The following is a 26,759-nucleotide window of genomic DNA, read 5'->3' as shown; positions in this document are numbered from 1 at the left end:
CTGGTGAATCCTCTCACCACCACCCCCCAACACTTCTGGCCTGTACCCCAGTTCTGTATGTATAAATAATCTTTTTTTTTTAAAGATTATTTATTCATATAGAACTGGGGTACAGGCCAGAGATGCGGAGGGTGAGAGGATTCACCAGAGACAGAGCAGGGAGCAGAACAGGCAGATCAATGAAGTACACTGCTGAGGGGAGCAGCAGGCGGGTCAGGAGAGGTCTGCATGCCATGTGGTCACCTCTGGGACAGACGGGGATTGAACTCATGCGGAAGTGGCTTAAGCTTCTAGTGTTGTGCTTTAACCCGCTGCCACCAGGGAGGGCCTGCATAAATAATCTTAAAAAAAAAAACAACTTCAAAAACAAACTTGTACATTGATGGGTGAGGAGTTCAAAACAAAACAAAACAAAAAAAGCAGTGGGCAAGCTCTATATCAGAATACAGATGAGAGATAGAATAAGTGAGCTTAAAGACAGATAAAAATTTATCTAAATAACAGAAAATATATTTAAAAAATACACAGAGACTTGGGGACCTGTGCAACTATAACAGAAGATCTAATATTTGTGTCATTGAGCTCTGAAGGAAAGGAGAAAGAATATAGGGCTGAAAAAAGGGATAAAGGTGGAAAAAACCCTAAATTTGATCAAAGGCACAAATCCAACATATTCATGAATCCAAGAGTATTGCAGATAGAATTAATCCAAAGAAATCAACATATTGACGTATTACAGTCAGACTCCTGAAAAAAGGAAAATCTCAAATGCAGTTAGACAGAAACAATACATTATCTGTAAGTAACCATGACGAAGCACAGTGGACTTTTCATTTGAAAACAAAAAGAACGAAAGTATGTAGACCAACATTTTTAAGAGCTGACAAAAAAGTAGACTCCTCAGAATTCTATAGTAATTCTTAAATATCCGTTAGGAGTGAGGGGTAAATCAAGAGATTCTCATACAAAAGAAAATGAGAATTTGTCACTAGCAGATCTACCTAGAAGAATGACTAAAGTATGTTGTCCAAATAGAAAGGAAATAATAATAGAGGAAATAATGGAACTTCATGAAGGAAAAACAAAATGAAATCAAATGGGATAAAAGAATATACTACCCTTTTCTTCAGTTTTTGAAATTGTGTTTGATAATGGAAGCAAAAATTGTATCATTGGCAACTCCATATCTGTTCAGTATGAATTGCATAGCCAGAGTCCAGAGTTACAACCACCTTTTGTTTCTTTTTGCACTTTTATTTTAGTTGGGTAATTCTTTTTTGCATTATCCATTTTCATGAAATATTACAAGGGTTTGTCAATGGGGACAAAGAAGTTATAAAACTACATTTTGGGGTCCCTCCCTGGTGGCGCAGCAGGTTAAAGCACAGCACTGAGAATCTAAAAGCCGTTTCCGCATGAGTTCGATTCCCGCCTGCCCCGGAGGTGACCACATGGCATGGCAGACCTCTCCTGGCCCACCCGCTGCTCCCCTCAGCAGTGTACTTCGTCGATCTGCCTGTTCTGTTCCCCACTCTGTCTCTGGTGAAGCCTCTCACCGCCCCTAAGCATCTGGCCTGTACCCCAGTTCTGTGTACCCAAATAAATAAATCTTTAAAAAAAAAAACAAAAAACAAAACTACATTTTGGTACCTCTGTATGAACTGAACAACAGATGCACAGCAACTAAAAGCTCACTGACTTTGAAAGAAGTATGTACTTGGAATTTGGCTGTGTCAGATCTGTGTAAAGCAAGGACTGTTTGTGACAAAAGATTTCTATCTAGAAAATATAAAGAACTCTCAAAACTCAAAAATCCAGCCAAACCACACCAACCAACCAACCAAAAAACCCTTTCAAACCTTAACAGTAAAAATCAACAATCTATTTGGAAAATGGGCAAAGGACATGAACAGACACTACACCAAAAAGGACATATGAACTGCAAATAAACACATGAAAAGATGTTTAATGTCATTAGATATTCAAAAGCTGAAAATTAAATCTATAACAGGATATCACTACATTTGTTAGATAGCAAAAATTAAAATAATCCTAATCCTAAATACAAATGAGGACATGAAGAAATGGGGTATTTCATATGCTCTTGGTGGGAGTGAAAAATGGTACAGTGTTCTAGAGAACAGTTGGGCAGTTTTTATAAAACCAAACACACCTGTCATATGTCTTAGCAGTTACATTCTTGATGAATCCCAGAGAAGAAAGAATTGAAGGTTATATAAAAACCTGTATACAAATGTTCATACTATTTTATTCCTAGTGGCCAAAAGTTGGAAATAATTCAAATGTTCTTCAATAGGGGAGTGGTTAAACAAACTATACAAAAAAATATTATTCAACACTCAACACTCATCAGAACTATATATATATGCAGTAACTTTGAATGTATCTAAAGAACATTATGTTCAGTAAAAAAAAAACCTAAATATTGAAAAGTTACAGACTGCATAATTCAATCTATGTAACATTCTCCAAATGCCAAAATTATAGAGATGGAGAACAAATCAGTGGAATGGGAGAGAGATAGAAGGATGAGGTTTAGCTATAAAGGAGTAGCACAGTGAAGCTGTTTGTTGATGGTGGACAATGCTTTAGATTGATGGTTCTTGTGGTTACATAAATCTTTATGTTGGATAAAATTGTATAGAATGGTACATGGATGCAGATGAGTACATGTAAAAGCTGGTGAAATCTATATGAATTCGGTAGTCAACACTATTGTACCTGTGCCATTTTCTTGGGTCTAATAAATGTAGGCAAGATGTTATCACTGGGGGAAGCTGAATGAAAGGTACACAATACTCTCTGTACTATTTTTGCAACTTCCTGTAATTTTTTTAATTATTGCAAAATTGAAAAAAAAAATTAAGACCTTCCTGAGGGCCAGGCTCACATCATTTTTGTCAGAAGTGATTAATTTCTTATCCTGCTTGCCTATCATTCCACAGCTGTAGGCAGGGGCTTAGTGTTCGCAGACTTCATTGCCTGGCCTTTGGCAGCCGTCCATGGTCAGTCTTCTAGCTGGGTGTAGAGTGTATATTTCATTGTTGTTTTAGCCCAAAGAAACAGGATATGGCTTCCCAGAGATGTGATTGCTTTGCTAGGAGCCTGGTCTTTTCAACGAAGAGGCTGATTCATTTCTTTGTTTGGTGTTTCTATGGAGTGTTTGTAACAGGAGAGAAAGCCTATGGGTAATAGATGAGCAATTTTGAGCTGACAGCTGTTTGTCACCTTGCTTTTTATAAATATCTGTGCCTTTTAATTTTCCTTGGAAGACAGTAACACAAACTACTGTGACCTTTTTGATTGTCTTTATAAGTGCTGTCTTCTAAAATTGGGAGGAAAACAGGGAGTGTCACATGTTTAAAATAACTAATTAAAGTCTTTTATTCACCTCCACCGTAACTTCATTTAAAAATTTTTTGTGTTGGATGGGGAGAGATTGAGAGAAAATTGTATGAGACTTGAATGTAGTACATACAGTAATTTAGCCACTTCAAACAGTTGAACAAATTGTACACCTGCAGTTAGATTGACAGTAATGACAGTGATTCAATTTTCATCAGCAAATTGCTCCCACTCTGACAGCTCCTTAGCCTCAGTTTCCTACTTCTGGATTTCCCTAAAATGTTGCTAGAATGGTCAGTACAAAACCTAGATACTCTTGTTGTAGAAGACCAGGAACCAGGGTATGCATTATTTCCCCTTAGACTTTCATCTTTCCATGTGAAATTAGAGGTTGAAGATGAGCTCATTTTAACTGACCTCAGTGATTGAAACAAGATTTTCCATTCCTTAGCATTGGATTAGAATAAGCAAATCCTGGAAAATCTTGAGTGTGTTTTTGGAGCAGAGATTTTGAGGACTCACTTCTCTAGGCTTTAAAGAAGGTTTCAGAAGTTTTGAAAGCACAAACTAACAAAAATTTTGAGTTCTGGAGCAACACTGTATTGAGGGTGGGCATCCATGGCAGACCATGGGAATCTTGGGCCAATGTCACCAATTGATTTAATTAATCATATTTTTGCTGCTCTCCTTAGGCAACGCAGGCCAAGGTTAAAAGGCTATTCCGTCCCATTGAAGAACTGAAGAAGGACTTTGCAGAGCTGAATGTTGTCATTGAGACTGATATGCAGATCATGGTGCGGCTGATCAACAAGTTCAATAGTTCCAGCTCTAGTCTGGAAGAAAAGATTGCGGCACTCTTTGATCTCGAATATTATGTCCATCAGGTATTGTACTTCTTTGTCCATAAGGCTAACTTTTAACAAATTGCTCCATATATAAATCCCTCTGCCCTTAGTCCTAAGAAAATTACTTAGGACTTTAATTTTTTCCCAGGGCATTCAGTATTTTAAATCTAGGGTAATATCTATAGTAATAAAATATATTCTTCTAGACCAAAGTCAACCTCTTTTTCATTTGGTGTGGTACATCCTTAATTTTTTCAATACTGAGATTACAACAGAGGTAAAATAGATAGGGCCACTGTTCTGTATAGTTTATGGTTTGAAAAAGATTAGTGAACAATGAATAAATTAATAGAAATAAGATTGTGATGAGGCCTCCTAGGGTAAAATAGGAGTGTGTAACAGAGGAATTTAGCCTAATCAGTGACATTGGGGAAGGCTTCTCTGAGGATGTGACTTTTAGATTGAGTTGTTAAAGGATGATTAGAGATTGGCTAGGCAGAGAGATTAGAACAGGGAATGAAAAACTATGATCTATAGATAAAAATCTGTCCACTGACTGCTTTTATAAATAAAGTTTTTTAAAGATTTATTTTATTTATGCATATAAGAACTGGCAGTTAGGCCAGCAGTGTGGGGGTGAGAGGATTCACCAGAGACAGAGTAGGAGGCAGAACAGGCAGATCTACTGAAATATACTGCTGAGGGGAGTATTAGGTGGGACTGCAGAGGTCTGCCATGCTATGTGGGCTAATGGCACCAATCCCTGGCCAGGGATTGAACTTGTGCTGAAGTGGTTGCAGACAGCTTTATAGCGCTGTGCTTCAACCAGTTGTGCCACCAGAGAGGGCCTTGTAAATAAAGTTTTATTGGGACAGCCAATTTTTTATGTTCTGTCTTACTGTTTTTGTTTGTTTTCATGCTACAATGACAGAGTTGAGTAGTTATGATGGAACCATATGGCTCAAAAAGCCTAAAATATTTACTACTAGGCCCTTCAGAAGTTTGCTAAGCTTTAGATTAGAGTTTTCCAAGCAGAGATTCTGAACAGAAAAGAACTTGGTGAGACTAAGAACTGGAAAAGACAGGAATGACTGGAGTAAAGTGGGTTATCATAGATAAAGTAGAAAGGTTAGGGAATCAGAGAGGTAGATTTGGTTATGTCATGATCTTCATGATTTTATCCTTGATCCTAACAACTACTGGAGAATTTGAAGCATTGAAATGACTGATCAGACTTATGTTATAATTATAATAGGTAATATTTGTTGAGTGTTATCATATACTAGGCTCAGGTTCAAGTGCTTTCTACATATTAATTTCTGACCTCCACAACTGCTTTACAAGTAGGCACTACTACTAATCTTATTACTGAGAGAAGCAAGGCACAGAGTAGGTAACTGCCTGAGGTCACCCAGCTAGTGAATGTAGAACTGGAATTTGACCTTAAACTGTCCTATTAACCGTTTGACCAGTGTCTTTCACAGAATACTAGTGTCAATCATTTGAATGACGTTCAAAGGAAATAGGTAGATCTAAGGAAAAGGAACCAGTGAAACTATTCATTTAGTGAATAAATTAATTGGGTGTCTGCAATGTTCCAGGCACTTGTGATACATCTGTGAATAAAATCAGAGTTTATTTGCTAGTAGAAATAGATAACAATAAACATATCCCATAAGTAAATTACAAATAAACTGTTTAAAGGTGACAAATATTATGAAAAGATAAATAATAGAACAGGTTAAGGATTGATGTGGTTTTGGGAAAGAAAATCTCAGGCAAAAAGAAAGCTCAGGTACTCAGACTCAGAAGTGGAGGTGTGTATGCTAGTGTGTTTGAGGAGCCACAAGTTTAGTATTTCTGGAGCTGAGAGAAGTGAGTGGATGAAAATTGGAAGAGTTTGGGAGGAAGAGCATATGTAGGCCATGAAAAGAATGAAAGTGGATATTATTGAAGGAAGTTGAGTAGAAGAATACCATGATCTGACTTAATTTTAAAGGATTCCTCTGGCTGCTGTGTGGAACATTAAAGGCAGAAGCATGAGTAGAAGTAGGGAAAACAGAGAGGAGGCTGTCTCAGTAATCCAGCCTAGGGCGATGGTGACCTAGGAAAACTGTGTAATCAAAGCCTTGTTTGAGATCCTCATCAAGACAGATCTTCAGTATCCTCCCACACATGACACTGCCCTTGTTCTTTATAAAGTTGGCTAAAAGACATTCTTTTTTCTTTAGGATTTTGCCAGCCTTTGTGGTGAAAGAGATGAGCATGTACTGTATCTGCAGGAATGATGGGTGACCTCTTCATGTTTTCTCTGCTCATAATTCTTTCTCAGACCTCAAATATTAGGTCTCTAATCCTCTTAGAGACAAAATAGACCTGGGTTCTCTTCCTCTTTTCCCATCTTTCTGATATTTAAAAAAAAAAAAAAATCCAAGAGTTTTTCATTATAGATATTTAAAAGATTAAGGATCATAGGGGTTATTGGCCAACTTAGTCCTGTTCTGATCTTGATAGCTTTTATTTTTTTCTCATCTTACTGTGGATAGATCCTTAGGTTCAGGTTTCTGTAGGCACTTCCTTTTTTTGTAGCATAAAAGGCCAAAATGACCAGTGAGCTTATCATATACCTAAGATGTAACAAGCACACAGGGTGCTGACAGCACCCCAACAAAATTTTCTCCCTATAATCCTGTCAGTCATCTGGTGACATCCCGTTGTGCTTTCATGGGTCACTGGATAGGGAAGATTCTGGAATATCACTAAACTCAGCCTGAAGTTTGCCCAGGAACCAGTCTCTTGACAGAGGCCAAGCTTACTCTGTTAATTGAAGGTTCATGAATGTTCCCTGGTCATTGGCCCCTTAACTGAAAATATAGGACCCTGGTTTGGGCTGGTATGTCAGGCTATCAAGTGGCAGGCTACATTGTGATTCCACAACAGTATTAAAAAAGACAAAACTTGAATTGGGAGTTGGGGTGATCCTCAGGGCTTTCAAGCTATCATCAGCGACTGTGGCCTGATTCCCAGCCAGGAAGGTGACCCACATGGTACAGCAGACCTCTTTTGTCTCACCTGCTGCTCCCTCAGCAGTATATCTCAGTAGATCTGCCTGCTCTGCTCCCCAGTCTGGTGAATCCACTCACACACCTTCCACCTCTGGCCTACACCCCAGTTTTTGTATGCATAAAAAAAAAAAAAAGACACAACTTGACCTCAAGTTCTAGTTGCAATGGGGATTTAGGGTAATGTAATGCTAACTTTGAAGATAGGACTTTTTTTTGCCAGGAATGTGACCAGTCCATTCCTATTCTAGACCTATTAATTGGAAGTTTTGAGAAGCCATGGGCTTCAAGGACCCAAACTGGAACTGCCCAAGGATTCTTTATAGCCACATTTGAATTATTAAACTGGATTTGTGAAAAAGCAAAACTGTGTGTGGGTAAGACTTTATGAATTATTTGTGAGGAGCTGCCTCTGTCTGCCCCATCCAACCTGGGGCTGTCAGTTTGCCTTTCCTACTTAACAATGATTACTCAACTATTTACTATCATTTCTCCCTTATTTACTATCATTTCTCCCTTTCTCTATTTCCTGCTTTCTCATTGTTTTGTCAGTACTGTGATTTTTCTCCTTTTCATCTGAGTTCTGACTTAGTTCCCTTCTGTTTTCTTCTTTCTGCTCTTTTCCTCGACTTGGAGCTCCTTTCCCTGTTCTCCATCCTGTAAGCAGCTTGGGTAAAGTTCTGGCTCCTAACTCAGATGTGGAGCAGATCTGGTCCCTGGTCATTCTTCTGTGTGACTTCAGGCAGGCCCCACCTTTTGGATCTTTATCTTCCAGGTGTGCAGTGGGTAGAATGACTCTTTTCTTGCTCAACTCCAGTGAATAACAAGTGAGAAAACATCTTGAAGAGGCTGAAGTGCTTATATAAATGGCAGTATATATAACACCCTGACTTATTATGTCAGTAATAAAGATAAACTGAATACAGAACCTTTGTGACTCTGGGCTGTGTTGCTTTTGGTGCTGTCAGAATGGCACTAACCCTGTTAGAAAATCATAACAGCTTTGATAGGTGGCTATGGGCACATGGGCAGGTTTGTAGTCAGAAAGCCTGGAGAAAGGAGGATTGAAGAAGAGATAGTGAATTCCTGGATTTTAAATTTGATAGTCTGTGAGGAAAGCTCAGTATAAGCTTTCTTTGTATGTAGTCTACAAAACACCCAGCACTGCATCTTCACTGATTTATCAGCCACAAATCATTCTTCTTCTGAAGGGTATACCGAGACAGAAACAATTTCGGTCTGGACCAGACTCCATGCTTGACAGCCCTGAACTGACCATCTTGTCAGCTCTATTCTGTTAATACAGAAACCCAGACTGCCCTTTTTACTCACTGTGGGGTTTATTTCAGTAACATTAAAAAAATAAGATTTATCTGTTGGTTTAAAGATTATTAAATTCCTAACTGTATGCTTAATGCTGTTCTATAATCATTTGTAGATGGACCTACAATAGTGGACAGACAGGGAAAAAAACATGCTAATTCTTGTAAAGATCATATCAAAATATATAAGAATGATTTTCCAGGATTTAAAAAAAAAAAGAAAAACAGGCTAGGTTCAACTAAAAATACTCTGAGTCAAACACAGCTATCCTTCCAAGTTACTTTGAGCTCTCATCCGTTCAGAGGACACAGGCAGGCAGGAAAGGGCTCTGTCATATGGAGGAAAAAGTAGGTAGCAATCTCATTTTTGGGCTGAAGCTTCCTGAGTTTTCTGCCATCCTTTGTGGCAGACATAGTTACTACATAGGGAAGAAGGACCCTCGATTAATTTGTCTTGTTCTAGGATAGAAATGAAGCTTGGAGAATGAGATTCTCATTCTGAACTTGGAACTTTGGATGTGGCTAGGCCAGGACTGTCTGATAGAACTTTATGTGAGTATGGAAATGTTCTGGACAAATAATAGTCATTCAAATAATAACTGCTAGCCAGTCATGCTGGCCTAGATTAAAGTCTTTGAGAAAGAGACTTTTGTGCATACTTTATCATGAATGTCCAAAGATTCACTTAGACCCTATGAAGTAAAAAAGAGAGAAGGGGCACTGTGGTATTACTCTCCAAGCGCTCTTCCAGCCTCCCTCTCCATCCAGCAGGGTTCCTTTTATAATCTCTGTCTTCTGATTAAAAATGAATTCCCTTCTGCGAAGTGTCTGCTGCATCCATTGTCGCTTTACTGTTTGGAGCTGGACATCAGCACAAAGCATGGTTATTATTTAGTGATGCTGTTGACATCAGATCTTTGTGTTAACACTTGTACATCAGGAGTAAGCTTTGTGACTTGTTTGGATATTAAAATTTTCCAGGACATGGTTGGCAGGAAGCAACAACCTGTTTCCAAGCAGGTGCTCATAAATCAAGTTAGGTGAATTAGGAGTAGTAAGATTTAAGATTATTTAAAAATTTGGTTTGTTTTTTACAGCCCTATCCTGGTAGTCAGAAGGTCACCATTGATTTTTTACTTTGCAGTGGAACTTACTATTGCTTTTGAATAGTCACCAAAGAGGCTATTAAGAGCTCTTTTTTCTTTGATGGCTGGACTGCACTAAGCACTGCTTTTGTTGCAGATGGATAATGCACAGGACCTGCTTTCCTTCGGTGGTCTTCAGGTGGTGATCAATGGGCTGAACAGTACAGAGCCCCTGGTGAAGGAGTATGCTGCCTTTGTGTTGGGAGCTGCCTTTTCCAGGTGAGTAGGAAGGATGGTTGCTGCATTGGCCCAGCGTCATTTGGTAAAATCTAATTTTACTCTTGGCCTGATTGGCCTGGAAGGTTTCATCTGAACTCTTACACATCCCTGTCACACACATTCCTATCCATATGTCAGTATAATCTGAATGAACCAAGTTAGAAATTGATTCTACCCCATACATAAGAATTACAGCCACATTGTTGTCATCTGTGTATGACTATGTTGACCCCCATCTTTTATATTTATGTGTGTGTATATGTGCACACATACATTTAGTAATATTTTAAGTCATTCTGTATTTACTCTCAGCTAATGAAAAGTTAGGCTAACCATCAATAATTAAGAGGAAGGGGAATAACTCCAAGAGTTCATCTTTGGAGCTCTAAAACTATATCTGGTGAAAAAATGATGAATTTGAACTTGAGGGTAACTGTCTTTGCCTAGTTGTCTGGAACCAGTCCACATGCAGTCAGGTTATCACACTCTCTAGATTGGGAATTGTTTAGAATTTCAGTAAATATGGTTTATGCTAGAAGACTGATAAGGCAAGAGGAATTTAGGTAGCATCTCTAAAGAGTGAATGCAAAAAGAGATGTAAATGAGCACCTCATCATTATACTCATAGGGAAAAAAAGTGTCTGTATTCTGTAGGGGGTCCATTGGCATTATAGTTTCCTTTTAGCTCCTAGGAATCTCTGAAGTAGGATCTAGTATTCAGGCTCTTACTGCAAAGGCACGGACAGTGGCTTTTAGAGGTAGTGATGCTTGGTTTCAGGGGTTGTAATACTGCAGGAGAAAGACTATTCTCAGTATCTGTACCACTGAAAACTTGGTTTTGAATCTGGGGCCTTGAACTCCACTCCACCATCGTGACACACAGGAAACTTTGTTTTAAAAAGCTTGCCATTGTCTCGCATTCATTCTTACCTTTTAATTGGTCTCTGGGTGGTGCCTTCTCATTTTGAAAGGCTTTGGCATCTTTTTTTTTTTTTTTTTAATTAAATTGAGGGTAGATCTAGGAAGACTGGAAGAGCTGTTCCATGAGGAGATGCTGAGAAAACTGCATGTCTTTGTTCCCCTTATCATTGACCTGCCTTGATACTCAAGTCCTGGGTGTTCTGTGATTGTGCTATTAATGGTCAAGGCTGCGTCTTACAGGGCTCTGTAGATATTCCTAGATTCTACCAGAGCTAGAGTCTCCCTGGAAGCCCAGGGAAATCTCAGCCTGTGTCTACAAGGTGGAGGAGAATCTGCAAGTTTGCCATAGGTAGCTGTGATTTCAGCTCTGGAGAAATCCAGTGTCTTATCATCATAAGTCTTTAGGGGCTGGAGAACTTTATTGAGGTTCACTTTTTGTTTTTCATTCCATAAAATTAAAAACTAAATCAGGGGCCTCCCTGGTGGCCTGGGGGTTACATTTCAGCACTATCACTGCTACAGTCTGTTCTGCTCCCCGCTATGTCTCTGGTGAATCTTACCCTTTTCCACACCACTAACCGTCCCCCACCCCTACCCCCCGGCCCCTGCCACCATGCCTCTGGCTTACATCCTAGTTCTTCTGTGCAAAAACAGAACAACACACCACCAACCCTAAGAACTAATTAAAATGCTTTTAATCTCCAAACTCTTTTTTGAAAATATTTCCCATAATCTCAAGTATTTTCTTTTTCCATTTTCAATACAAACACTGTACCCTGCATGCCCTTTGCCATCGCTTCTGGAAATGTTCCTTTAGGTGAACTGTGTAACATTTGTTGTCAGATCCTCATTGAAGGGGGCTAAGTGACTTAAGATGTATTTCATAAACTTTGATTCTGTTCAGCAAACCATAACTCACCCAAAGATTGCGCCAGTATGTGGTGTTATTGAGACTTTTCCCTGATTGTATTAGTGTAAGACCATGTTAACTTTATGCAACATCACTAAAATTTAAATAGAGATAAATATAAAATATTGCAATTTAGTGTTATGGTGGCAGGCAAACTGCTGTATTCAAATTGTCCTAGCTAGGCATTTGATGGCTCACTGGAGGGCAATTACAGTGACAGCATGGTACGGCACCAGCACTTTTAGAAGCAAGCAGCAGGTTCCAGAACATCATGAAAATGTCGATGTTTTATGCAAAGAGAAACTTGATGCAAATCAAGAATAATTTTATACAGATGCAAATCAAGTATAATTTTATACAGAGGCAAGTTTTATTGTTTTAGTAATATTATTTTATTTTGAAGTAAGCATTGATTCTGTAGCTCCCTACCTGCTGGCAGCCCACAGGTGTGTGTTCACGTAACATACAAATACACACAGTGATTGAAGGAGCTTGCTTTTCCTTAAGAGGGCGTTCAGGGCACAGTCGGCACATGAGTCTTGGAGTCCTAACCCTTGGAGATGTTGTTTAGATGGCATTTCTTATAGCTGTGGGTGGGCAGGTATGGTGCTGAGTCAGTGAGGTCATCAGAAATTTGTGTTCAAGTCTGCTCTCCACCATTTCCTGGTTGTTTTCTCATATACACATAATTTCACCTTTCTAAGCCTTTTTTCATTTCTTAACTTGGAACAATACTAGGTGTTCTCCACATTTAATAAGGTCAAGTGAGTGTGAAATAACATAATATACAATGAGTCTTATGAAGATGTTTATAAATCACCTGTTAGTGACAAGGTGGTATAACATCATCATGCTCATTGTGGGTATTTTATACTAGGAATTTTTCCTATGAGGAAATTCTTACTTCTATTGTTCCTAACTGTACAAATTTTTATCTTCCTTCTTTTCACTTCTGGTAAGGTGCTAATGTTCTATCAAATGTTTTTTGGGTACTAATCCTGCTGCTTCATGAGTCTGTTTATTTGCTTACCTGGCTTAATTGTTTAATAAAATTAATTGCTTAATATTGCATTCCGGATTCACTGAAATACACTCCTAAGGGGAGCTGCAGGAGAGACAGAGAGATCAGCTTTCCAGACCAGACCACAGAGATGATAGCAGTGAGACTTAACCCCTAGGCTCCCAGGAGGCCCTGGATACCAACCTCCACATTTCTATAGATAAAACACTTCCCTCTTGTTAAAAAGCAAAACAATTATTCCAAAATCAAGAAGAGTTGGATTTAAATGTAGTTGACATGGCCACTAAATGTTACATGCCCACTGAAATAATTTGTTGCCTTACTTAGAATATTACTATTATTTATGAGCCATGCACACTGATTTTCTGCAGTTTGTTGCCTCATGTGTAAGGCTCTTGCCCAAGAAGGTTTGTGGAGATAGGGGTGGTGATGTTTTGGGCAGCTTTATTTTTATGGTGTCTTTGTTGTTGGATTATTGCATTCTGGTATTTTATCTTTTTCTTTTTTTTACAATTAAATTTATTGTTGCACTATTTACAATAGGGTAGATGTGGAATCAACCCAAATGTCCAAAAATAGATGACTGGCTCAAGAAGATGTGGTATATATACACAGTGGAATATTACTCAGCATCAAAAAATGATAACTCATGCCTTTTGCAGCAACATGGATGGAGCCTGAAGGGATCATGCTTATTGAAACTAGAAAGAAAAAAAAAAAGTATCGGATGGTTTCACTCATAGCAGGAGCTTAAGGGATCAGGAAAAAAAAAAAAGCAACTGTAATAAAGTAAAAACAAAAATCAACTATAAACCAGAGACATTCTATTATTCTGTAGGGATGGAGAGGGGAATAGGATCAAAACTGGGTCGGGAAGAGCACACGGGACTATGGTGAATGGCACATGGGTGAAGTGGTGGTGGGAAGTCCATGGGGATTACAATTGAGATGAAAAAATGTACAAAATGAAGAATGATGTAAAAAAATATATAATATTTAAAAAATAAATTTATATATATTTTTCATCATTGTTCTTTTTTAAAACAAAGTGTACTTTTTTTCTTTCCCCCCTCAGATGTAGTCCCCTTAGAATTTCCTCCTTGAAATGGGGACTGTTTTTTTCTAAACCTATTCTTCTGCAGTCACTTGTTTTGGTGGCCTTTCTGTGACCTTGTTTCATCTCACGATGGCTTGAATGTATGTTTCTCTAAGGTCTGACCTACTAAGAATCTCTGGAATCCCAGAGAAGTAATTTTTTTTGTGTGTGTGTAAGAGAAGTCTCAGCAAGGTGATGAGAAATTCAGAGGAATTGAAGCCTTCTGTAATCTGATTTTGGTCTTATTTCTCAGCAACCTGACTGCCTACTTTTGGGTCTAGGGAAAAGCGAAGACTTTTGAAGAAAGACTTCACCTTTTTATTGTCAATAATTAAACTATCAAAGAACTGATGTGTGTAACCCCAGGAACACTTTCTTTGCTGTCCTCCTGCCCCTGCCTCAGTCACTTTTGGTGTCCTTTATCCATCTTTTTAATAAGTCACATTCCTATCTGCATATATGTGAATTATTTTGCAATTAGATGGATTTGTAAATGCTCATGGAATGTGTACTTTGATTTAAACTGTCCATGTTCAGTATAAAAAGTACATGTGCCATCATTCATAGTATGGTTATGTTTTATTATTATGGATCCCTAGAAGAGAATTCTTCACCCTCTCTATCCTTGTCATCTTCCTTGAACCCCACCTTGGCATATTTTTTGGCACTTAATTGTATTTTTAAAATGAGTATCTCTCCCACCCCTTCTCCTGCACCCAGTGACTCCATGCTTTATTGGCTCTAGTTTCCTCAGTTGTACTCTCCCCATTGAGGTCTCACCAATACATTATTAACCATTTGGCCATTATCATATCACCATGTCCTATATCCAACTGTTGGCCTCTAGTTCTTGATTTCTTTCCTGCCATCCTCAATGGATTTCACACTTACCTACATCTTCTCCCCTCTCTTTACTAAGTAATAATATGAGCTTGTTGGGTATTAACAGTCACAACTTAAACAACTCAATAAAGGTCAACAAATTTCTGTCATCCATAGATATCTCTAAATATCTCAGAATTCATTTCCCATTTTTACCAGTAGCTTACGTTCTCTGACACCTTCATGATCTTTCATGTCTCTCTCTCTCCTGATGAACATACTTTTTAGCTTACTGTGACCTCCAGCCTTCTGTACATCTTCCTATTATCAGTGCTATTTACTTTCCTCTCTCAAGGTTGCTTCTTAATCTGCAAATATTCTCAAGGTAATCTATCCACTGACCCCTGTCCCATTCACCAACTTGTCATTACCTTCTTCCTGCCATACTGTGTTTTCCTTTTCTTCCAGACTTCTCGAAAGACAAAAGGAATCCAAGTAAGTACACATTAACCTGATATTCTTATCATCCCCCCTGAGTTTTCAAGAGTGTTTGTCACCGTTGGCAATCTCTGTAACAGTCAACAATGTTAACCACCACTTTCCTTTGGAAATTTTACTTCTTGGTTGCCATGTGATTGTAGTCAGCTTGTTCTTGAATATCTGAAATTACTCCTGCTCCCTTTTTTTATGGCAGCGTATTCTTAATATTATCTCCTAGTTTTCCACCCAGTTCCTCTTCTCTCTTTATTTTCTCCACCAGTGGCCCTACCTACTTCATGGTTGTGACTCCTACCTTATTGTGGATTACTGTCTGTGTTGAAGCCTAGGCTTTCTTCTCAGGTCTCATCTACCACATAAGTCAGACTGTGATTATACCTCAAGCTCAAGGAGAAGAACATGGAATTCGTTTTTGTCTATCATAAATGAGGTGCTTCCCTTCCACATTATTTTTTTTCATCTATTCTTGACAGTATGATTGTCGTACTTACCCAGGGTTGAAATTTTTGAATGATGGTTGAATCTTTATTTCCTCCCTATTCAGTTTGTGAATGAGTTCTGTGGATTTTTATTTCCATTACTGTTGTCTACTAAACTCATAATTTTCATTTCTTTTAAAGAACCTTGATGTGAGGGAAGCAACATGTTCAGGAAGAGAATTCCATCTTGTAATGTAAGGAAATGAGCCATGAATAGTGTAAACCAGGCATAGAAATTCCACTCTCTGAGGCTGTATATTGATTTGGAAGTGGGCATGTGAGCCAGGTCTGGCCAATGAGACATAAATAGGTGTTTTCTGGGAAGGCTTTTGGGAAGCAGTTTACTCTCTTATAGAAAGGTAGTAAGAAAACTCTGCCCACTTGACTATGTGATACTTACAATAGCTGCTGCATTGGACTGATGTGGTGAGAAGCACAGAGACACCAAAACAAACAAACAAACAAACAAAAACCAAAACTATGCTGAAGAGGAAAAGAAAATAAAGGGAATTTATTTAACACTCAATGAAAGGAAAAGGCAGGGAGGAACTGGGTCCTTTGATGTAATGTAGCCATTCTACTAAATTTGGAACCATCTACTTCTAGACTTTTATTATGAGAGATAATGTCTTTATTTTTTTAAAATAAATTTGCAACCTAATGTACTCATATTAATAAAAATTCTCCCAATATTTTTGCATCTTCACACACATATCAATTTTCGATTGTACTTAGGTATTATGAGGAGTAGAGGATTCATTTTCTGTCTTTGTCTTCTGTCTTTCTAAGTAATAGCACAGCACTAATATTGGGTGCTAGGAAGTAATTATTGTGTGAGAAGATGAAGAAACAAAAGAATAAACTGTTTCTTAGGAAATGGAATGTTTTTCCAGATACTAAATGGGAGTTAAGTGATTAGAGAATGTGATGGACTAGTGTATAATACAGGTATCTCACCTTTACCCTTTCAAATCTGAGGTCATGGAAATGAGTTTATAGCCCCCCCTGGCTGAAGACCCATAAAATATATGTTAGAGTTTGGATGAGGTCAGATGTTGGAGAATACAGCATTTGAATAAAGGTTCTAATGTGACCTGTAGGGCTAGTTCTGACCTCTTGACTCTAGAAACTAATTTTTTCACATTTCACTAGTATCAGGGGAAGTGCTCAAACCATTTCATATCTGATGAATTGCTTAGCATATTAACCACAATTGACCTGGGCGATTAGATAACTAACTCTTAAAGCTGCATTCAAAGACTGGTTTCTTTTTCAAGTGGCAATTGATGACAATTGGAAAATGAGCTGTAGCTTGACCATCATCTCCCTGTTCTTCCTGCCCTACAATGCAGAATCTAAGACTTCATTCTGGGGAAAGAGGTGTCATTGTGCTTAATGAATTTCAACCTTCAGCATTTCTTTTAAATTTGTCTTTGTGATGTGTCCCTGCCTCATCCACATCCTCTGTGTTGACTGCCTTCAGATTTTTTCCTTATTGACTATCTCCTTGTCAATTTCTTCCCTGCATCACTCAACTCACAAAGTTCTTTCTTTTCAACTTTACTAATGTTTGTTGTGTGGACTCCTAAACTGACCCTTTAATACATCTAGTTCTTTCTGTATGCCAGTTTCCCCCATAAAATTGAAAGCTTCTTGAGAGTAGAAACTGGCACCCAAGTCTATGGTACCCCAAACACTTCTAGAGGGTAACTTTCATGTGACTGCTTAGAGTATTTCATGGTACAAACTAGTCTCACACAAAAATAGCAATCAGTGAAAATTGGTAGGAAGAATGAAGTGACTAAGAGCAGGAAAGTTTTATTTTCTCCATTTTGTTTGATTTTTCCTTCCAATGAGATATATTATACTTGCAATTTTAGCAATAAGTAACAAAAGAAAACAGAACTGTGAGACTTTGTATATGAGCAAATAGTGGTTTACATTTCCCAAGAAGCATTCTTGGTTCAGAATACCTGAAGATTTTGTATTAAATATATAAGCACTTCCTAAATACTCAATTAAGCTGTCAAGGGGCATTGCTCTACGTAATTAAAAAGGACATCAGTAATCATATTCCTTATTTGGTAACCCTGCAAGAAAGTGAGGGGAGTTCTAAAGACAGATACAGCGGAAGCACAAATCCAAAGAGAAACAGGCATTGAAACTTACAGCTGTCCTTACTGGTGAGAGGTTTTGTGAGTTGGAGGCAGGAGACTAGGTTTACAACCCATGAAAGGGAGAGGTGGAAAAATGAAAATCATCAACTTAATAGGAGATATTAAAGCAATTTGGCTTCGAATGGAAGAGGAAAAATTGCCCAGCAAATCCTTTACCCAAGCCAGCTCTGGAGTGCATTTGAGCTGAAATCAAATTCCTTTTAGTGGCCTGAAAATTTCAAACCTGAAAGTTTAGTCTAAAATGGTCACAATAAATAATAAACTGGAAAAAAGGGTTTACAACTTTTATCATAGATGTATCATTAATATTCCCTACTGTAGTTATAAAAGAACATTTAGAAATAAAGACAGAACATACTGGTAACCCTACAGAAAAATGGGCTAGATACACAGTTTGCAAAAAAGAAATGTAACTGTCTTAACCATACTAAAAATGTTCACCCTCACTCATAAGAGAAAGACCAATTAAAACTATACAGAAATACTGTTTCTCAGCTATCAGATTGGCAGAAGTCCCAAAATTGAGAGTATATTCTTCTGTGAAGTTGTCGGAAATGGGCTTTCAAATCTTGTTGGTAAAACTATAGATTTGGTACAATATTTACTGTGGAAAATTTGACACTAGTTTAGCAAAGTACTTCCTTATTTACCCTTTAAAATAGTAGTCCTGCTCCCAAAATTTTTACCACTAAGCCAAATTGGTAAAATTATAGCAAGACATATGTCTGCTTAGGGTTATTCATTGTAGAACTATTTATAGTAACAGGACAGGCACCAGCTCAACTGTCCATCTGTAGGGAACTGATTGAGTGAATTGTGTGATTTTTTTTTTTTCTGTGTAGCACTATATGTTGTAGAGAATATTGACATATTTTTGTATACTAGACTATTCAATTATTATATATTCCAGGTAAAGTATGATTAACTGCTATTATGTGTTTGTAGTTATAGTTTTTAAAAGTGAAGAATAAGGGTTACTGTAGAAGAGGGACTTCATAATTATGGCAGATATTTTACATAATTTAAAAATTCAATTAAAATGTAATATAAAGATCCATAAAAGTTGAGAGCAAAGTGAAACAGTAGGATATAATTGTTTATAGAATTGGCATAATCACACAGTGAAGAACTGTTTCATGCAATTTTACAACACAATAATTTGGCTATACATTCCTGTTTGGATCTATCCCAAAACAAAAAACCTGCAAAACTTTTCAGAAGTCATACTGTTATTCTTAGTCTTTTGTAAGTATTAGGGTTAAAGTAAATGAGTAATTGTGTCTGTTTCTCTAAGAACCAGGGTTTTTGACATGCAAAGATAGATACTAATGTTAACAGTTGGATAAAATCCCGCTTTAGTCCTGATATTGAACTGAAAGTATTAGTATGAGCTCATGATTCACTTTATATTTAAAAATGTATTTTTTTTCAGTTCTGTCCACTGCAAAGGAAAGGAAGATAAACCCAATAGCAGTGACCAACTCTGATACCAAAGTGTGCTTTCTAAGTACTATTTCCCTTATAATAACATTTTCATCAAAAAGAACTGTGGTTTCTTGGAGAAATGGCTGACTTCAAGTCAGGAGTAAGATAGGTGCAATATGATCCTGGATACCTTGTCATAAGAGAAAGCAAGGAACTCTCAGAGACTGTGAGGGTCTTGTGTAAAACACTCAGGTTGAGATGGAGGTATAGATGAAACAGGACAGGCCAGTGAGGTGTCCCTTAACCATTGTTTCTACTTTAATCTTTAAATGAAAATTTAGACAAAGTTCTTCTGAATCATAGTCCCAAACTGACAGAATTACTAGCTTACTGGTAGAAACACATACACAATCCTCTTTGAAGGAACACATCTTAAATCCAGGCCTGAGAACATCTGCACACACACAGAAAAAATATTCAAATGATCTTGAGCCCACTATCAAAATATCACAGAGCACACAAAAATTATCTCTGATCCATTTTTCCATTGAGTCTTTTGATTATTGCTTATTAAGTATTCTTAAAATTCATATCATATATAACTAGGATAAATAATATATTAACATTACTTCTGTTGCCTCTTGTCATTATAAAGTTGGTTTTTTTTAGATTTATTTATTTTTGCATATGAAAACTGGGGTACAGGCCAGAGGTATGGCGGGTGAAAAGATTGACCAGAGACAAGAGTGGGGAGCGGAACAGGCAGAGCTACTGAAATACACTGCTGAGTGGAGGGACAGGTGAGACAGGAGAGGTCGGTCCATTGTGCCATGTTGGTCAGCTCCCTGGGTGGGGATCAACTTTGTGCTGCAGTGGCTGGTGATAGCTTCATAGTGCTGAGACTTAACCCCTTGTACCACCAGGGAGGCCCTGTAAAGGGCTTTATAAAATTAAAATTATTACTCTTTTTTTTATAGTTTGTACTTTTGATGTTTTAAGACACTATCTTGAGGGTATTAAAGATATTTTCCTATGTTACCTTCTAAGTGTATAAAGTTTTAGATTTTATTCTAATTAATTTTTATGCAGCCATATAAATTTAACATGACTTATATATTTTAATTTCCGCCATACAGGCAACTGATTGTCATGGCATCATCTATTAAGCAGTCTCTTTCCCCTGTGAATTACAGTGGTGCTACCATCTAAGCATTTCCTTTGTTTGCACAGGTTTGTAATCTGACTCATTGGCCTCTTTCTCTATCATTGTGCCAACCTCTTCTAATTTCAATTACTGAAGCTTTTATAAGTCTTGATATCAAGTAAAACAAACCTTCCTTTTTCTTTAAAATTACTTTGAAAATTTTTTTATCCTTTTTCTCATATGGATTTGTGACACAATTTGTGAGGGTTAGCAGACTTGATATTTCAGTTAGAATGCAGTAATTTATAGAATATTGTCTAGATTATTATAGATTATTATGTAATACTTATAATAGTAGTCCCATTAGTATATCTTTCCAAATAGGTGTTTACATGTCTTTTAATAAAGCGTTACAACTTTTTCTATGTAAGTATAGATTATCGTTTGTTATTCTTAAGTGCTTTACAGTATTATTTGTTATTGTAAATAAGATAAATTTAAGTCTTCATTTTCTAATTTATTGTTGCTGGTAGATAATTTTATAAATTTGTTTGAGTTATTGCTAATAGTTCATCTGTATTTTTTCCTAGATTTCTTTATAGCTCCCCAAGTACTAAGGTACCCAATATAGCCATGGAACTTTTCAATCAAAAACAAAGAAAATAGTTACATAAGGTAAAGGTTCTGCTCTCCCTTACAATTTTTCCTCCTCTCTGAGAATGCTTTTCCTGTTGAAGCCTGACCCTCCAATTCTCAGGTCATTTTCAGGCTTTGTTATCTTCATATACAGTTTTGTTGTGTATGTGTGGGCAAGGTGAACCCATTGTCTTTCCTATTCTACCATCTTATCAAAACTCTAAGGGCTGCACTTTAAACCCAGAACCTTGATGTCAAAGCCTGTGTTCATTCTCTAGTTCTAGAGTTAACACATCCTTTAGAAAGGACCATCCCTCTAAAGGTCTAGACTGAGTTTCCTAGTCTTTTCTTCTCTATCACATAAGCTCTTTACTTGCTGTTTTGAGTTGCACGAAATAAGGTGGGGAAGCATTAGGGTTATGTATGGTACAAGTGGTTGTTAGGATATGACATGATAAAAGTCTGTTTTGTATCTTTCACTCCTTCAGTCTGCTTGTACATTAGGAGGTGTTCAAAGGGCCCTGACTGGATTGTGTCTCATTGGCAATTTCACCCCAAGGCTTCTGTCCTTGGCAACAAACTGAACACTAAGAATGGTTCTGATACAGGTTTGGGCAGACTGAGGCAGGCATGTTTGAACCCTGCTGCTTTGCTTCATTTTTCAGAACAATCAAGTTCCTTCTGCGTGGTTTTTCTATGAGATTTAAGTCATGAGGTCTTTGATGGGGAACCTTTGCCCACTGTGTACTTCCTTTCATTTCTTCTTCCAGTCGAGCACTTTTGACTGTTTTGGTTATTGAATTCTGATTAGTTAGAAGCTTTCTTTCCTGGCCTTTGTTCTGCCTCCATAAAGGGTAGAGGAAGGCCAATAATTGAAAGAGAGCAGGAAATATCAAATCCCTGTCCCCCTCTAATGACAGCATGCTCTGCACCTTTGCTACCTTGGTAGGAGACTGATAGGATACTAGAGTCTCTGGGCTTTTTCAGGACCTTGGTTCTATTATCTTGGAATATGCACGAAATGTGGGCACATGGCTGTCATGCGGCTGTGGAACAGAAGGATTTCCTCCTACAGGACAATCCATAATCCCTTTGTTTCTGGGAAATCTTAAAGACTGACTTCCCAGGCTAGCCACCCAGCCTCCATTCTGCATTGCATTTACATATACAACCTTGGGGCTTAAAGTTAATTTATTTCTATCTCATTTTCTCCCAGCTTTTATACTGTATTTAATCAGTTTGCTTTGGTCCTTCTGCCACTTCAGCCAGGCTGCCGGGAAGGGATTATAGCTGGGCCCTGGTGCCCCAACTATATATACCTGGTGCCCCAACTATATATATATTCTAGTAACACACTAGAATGTAGACTGTCTCGGAGGTGTCCTGTTTGCTCTCATTGGCAAGCACAGGGTACTTGAGACTTTCCTTTGCAGAAGAACTGGGAAGGCTCTTTTGAAAAACCAGTTAAAAAGTTTATTCAAAATAAAATGCAACCCAACCACCCAATTCTTGGGAGTCTTTCCCAACTTTCTTTTAAGGTTAGGTCATTTAGACTCCTGTGACAGGGGGTTTGTTAGAGGCTACTCTGGTAGTATTTCTGTTTGGCATTAGTCTGGGAGTTCTGGGGGGCAGCCTGGCCTGTTGGGGGAAGGGGGTGGCTTTCTCTAGAGTGAGCACCCTAGTATCTTCACCTGAGCACGTGCCTTTTCACAGCCCTCATTGTCATGGTGGAAGTTTGTTTTGGGTAAGTATATGCCCACTTTGGGGCAGTTGACAAAATTCAAAGAGAAGCAAAGGCCAAGCAAAGAGTGGATACAGGAATAAACAGGTTTGTCAGGATCAGCAGACTGGAATAGGCAGTCTGATTTGGATTTGTGGTATTTAACATGAAATTCCTGTTGCACAGATGTTCTTCCCAAATATCCATGGACAGTGATCAGTGACTGAGTGAAGGAACCTCAAATCTCACTCAGTGCCACTTTTGAAGTGATTTGTTCAAGGTCACAGAGCCAGCTGGCAACCAGAATAAGATGAGTCAGAAGCTGTGCTTTTTCCGGCTAAGTTAGGGGCTCCAGGTAGCATTTTTTGCCCAGTCAGAGAATTCTCAGGATCTGAAACAAATTGTTCCTGAAAGATTTAGATAAATACCTGTCTCCAGCCCTATAACTCATGATGACTTAAGTGGTCTATTTTCCCTTTTGCAAAGGCAAGAAGCTGTTGCAGTCTTGTCAGACTGTTTAGTGCCTCATGGGGTATTGGGTATCTCAATACAGAGCTGTCCAGCCTGCCTACCTCCTCTCCCCCTTTGTTGCCATTCATGCTACTCATTTGGGGTCCTTCATCTCTTTTGGCTTTCTTCTTGAAATCTGTACCTGAAGGTTCACTAAATAGTACCTGGCTGAGAGAAATAGATAGCACTTGTTTCTCCCCTAAGGACATGATCATACTTTTCCCCTATACTACTTTGGTAAATGTCTGGGTTAGTATCTATAAAGTAACTTAAATTTTATGTCTTGAACTCTAATTTGGTAAAAGTCACATGTTTTGAAATTCCAAGGACACGAAAGCGCACGGTGAAAACGTCCTCTTAAGCCGTTTGTGTGCTACTCAGTTTCCTTTCTTCAAGGCAACCTAGTGTCTTCAGTTTCTTCTAGAGCAACTTATATATATTTAAGTAAATACACCTATATAGTGTTTTATCCAAAAGGCATGTTGCTATATATATGGTTCTATAATTTGCTTTTTCTATTTAACATCTTCAACATTATTCTTTATCTGTATATAAAGAGCTTCTTAATAGATGGCTTCTGTTTTTAATAAATACAGAATGATTGAGTTGGAAACTTTTGGGAAAATGTGTGCATTGATCATGTGCTTTGATAAATTAGCCTTATTACTAGGCAACATTTATTGGTTGGATAAAGGATGTATTTGACTATTGTCTAAGAAGTGCTTCCTGATGGCTTTTTAGAGCCAGCATGACTCACAAAGCGTCTTCGACAATGTTTGGAATGACTGTATGATTAGATATGATTCAATGTTAAAAACCTGTTAAGGGGGGTCTTCTTGTTAGCACAAAGGGTTAAGTCTCAGCACTATGAAGCACAAAGGGTTAAGTCTCAGCACTATGAAGCTATCCTCCACTGCAGCACAAGTTCCATCCCCAGCTAGGGAGCTGACCCACATGGCGCAGCAGACCTCTCCTGTCTCGCCCGCTTCACCCCTCAGCAGTGTATTTCAGTCCATCTGTCTGTTCTGCTCCTCACTCTGTCTCTGGTGAATCCTCTCACCCCTGAATGCACCTCTGGTTTACACCCCAGCTCTTGCATGCATAAATATATAATTAAAAAACAAACAACTGTTAAGGAGGCAATAAAGAAACAACACACTGGGGCTTCTATCCACTGTATTGGGATCATGGTAGTAACAATCAGGCAGAGTGAGCTGTACTAGGTCTACCAGGCACTAGGCATTTTGGTCTCTGGAGATACCCAGATGCTTTGTCTTTGAAAGTGTGAAAAGTGAAAAAAAGGTGACTGTTTGCATTTTCCCCACTGAAACATACTAACAAGTTGGGGCTGCTTCCATGCCCAGGTGACTGTCTGGTTGGGCTGTGGCCCTCATGTTCCTGGTAAAGAGATGATCCCCAGAGGGTGGGCGTCTAAGTGGGTGGGTGGATGAGAGGACTCCATCTTGAGTATTTGTTAGGGCAGTCATTTTAACACTTCTGGGAGAGTTATTCTATTTATAGAAGACTGAAGCCACAGCTATTGCCTTTTCAAGGGATATGAAGTTTGGTTTCCTTAGAGCCAATCTGGGACATTGAGAGACCCTCAGCACTCAAAAGAATATGATGCTTGTATTGTCCTCTCTCATGAATAAGTAATTCAAAATGAAAATGATTATATTTTAAATTAAGTCCACTAGTCCAGTTTGGATGACTAATTAGATTTTTTAAAATAATGCATGAAAGGATCAAATATCTGATGGTCTCCATTTTATTCCCTTTACATTTTTTTTTTCACTCAAACTTTGCTTATGCCCAAGGACAAATTGAATGTCTCTGTTGTATGATCCAATATTGAGAGTTTTTAGTTTTCCTAAAGAACTGCCTTCTGAGGAATTGGGTGGCAGGAATTATTTCACAAAGTCAAGAGTTTTGAAGTTTTTAAAGAATGTTCTTTTGTTTATTTAATATATCTTTGCCCAAACTGAACATTAAATAGCTCTGAAATTTTCCTCCAAGAAATGCATTTTATTCTTGAGTGCTCCATGATGAAATCAGTCTTAATTTCGGTTCAACTAGTGTGTAAAAACACACAGTGAGTGATTATTAGTCCCCGAAGGAGGCAAGACAGATGGAGCCTAGGATGGAATTGGCTTTATGATTAATTGAATCCTTGAAGAGTTGAATAGAGTTAAATCTGATTTGGCCCAGGCAGTACCTTGAGATGGCTGGTGCTGTCCTGAGCCTAGGAGAGGGAAGGGTCACAATAACCCAGATTTATGCTCTATTAAAATGGATTGGATGTGTGCATCAGACAGTTCCCATTTTTAAACTATTGATGCAGGATAATTGGAATGGAAACAAACAAGATTAGAACTAGATTACAGGTATTTGTGCAAGTTGCCTCCTAAATCAATCAGTCTGTGAACTGTTCTGTTCTATGCTATTGTGAGTCTGAATCACTGAAACTCTGAAACACACCTGGAGCTGTCCAGGCAGAAGGTGAAGGGGGAGGGAAGAGGGACTGAGAACTGCGTGGGATGGGAACTAGGTTCAAGTGGAGAAGGTTTTCTGTCTTTTTGGACAGAAATCTTCCAGAGAGAATTTTAATTTTGCTCTTTTTTCATTCCAATGGAAATGTATAATACATAGGTTTGAAATGACTGCCTCTTCTCCACAGTGAGTTGATGGATGATGTGTCCTTTTTTTTTTTTTTTTTTTAAGATTTATTTATGCATACAGAGCTGGGGTACAGGCCAGAGGGGTGGTGAGAGGCTTCACCAGAGACAGAGTGGGGAGAAGAACAGGCTAACTGACGAAGTACACTGCTGAGGGGAGTAGCGGGAGGGCCAGGAGAGGTCTGCCCCGCCATGTGGATCACCTCCAGGGCAGACGGGGATCGAACTCATGTGGAAGTGGCTTTAGATCAGGGAGAGCCCTGATGATGTGTCCTTTTTTAATGTTTGGATCAAATGGTCATCTAGGGCAGCTGTGGCCAGTGGGGACTCTGCAGCCCAGAGAGTGCAAAGAGAGAAGGCCTGATGTTGTGTGAGACAGTAATCACCAAGCCTGTCAGGACTGTGGGTGCCCCTGTGCCTTGCCAAAGGGGCCTAGCTGTTATCATCATGCTTGGAGCTAGACATCATGCTTGGAGATAGAGCTGGTGGTTTGCCTTTATGGGCAGGCTGTTCTTCCTGACCAGATGATGAGAGAAGAGAAGTCCATGTTCTCTCCTAACTCTCAGTCACCACCTGCTCTAGCCATGGGTATGAGCTAGCACGTGAGGCAGGGTTTTCTTTTCTTTTTTACCACAGGTTCCAGGATAGCTTTATTACTGAACACATTTTATTTTTTATTTATTTTACAACAGTTTATTTTTACATCATTTTGTATATATATATTTTTCCATCTCAATTGTAATCCCCACGGGTTTCCCATCACCAA

General features: G+C 38.4%; 1 protein-coding gene across 4 annotated transcripts in view; it reads left to right on the top strand.

The window, feature by feature from the left end:
• The window catches only part of SIL1 (SIL1 nucleotide exchange factor), a 270,953-nt gene that overhangs the window by 196,211 nt on the left and 47,983 nt on the right, over window positions 1-26,759 (top strand). For all 4 annotated transcript variants that reach the window (XM_012727887.1, XM_012727884.1, XM_012727885.1 and 1 more), the window contains exons 6-7: window positions 4,059-4,250; window positions 9,838-9,959. In XM_012727887.1, the coding sequence (XP_012583341.1) occupies window positions 4,059-4,250; window positions 9,838-9,959 (314 nt within the window). The remainder of the gene's footprint in view (window positions 1-4,058; window positions 4,251-9,837; window positions 9,960-26,759) is intronic.

Source organism: Condylura cristata, unplaced genomic scaffold, assembly GCF_000260355.1.
Source record: "Condylura cristata isolate star-nosed mole 26May11 unplaced genomic scaffold, ConCri1.0 scaffold00021, whole genome shotgun sequence".
NCBI lineage: Eukaryota > Metazoa > Chordata > Mammalia > Eulipotyphla > Talpidae > Condylura > Condylura cristata.
The sequence above is the reverse complement of the archived record's forward strand: the minus strand, read 5'-3'. Positions and strand labels throughout refer to the sequence as shown.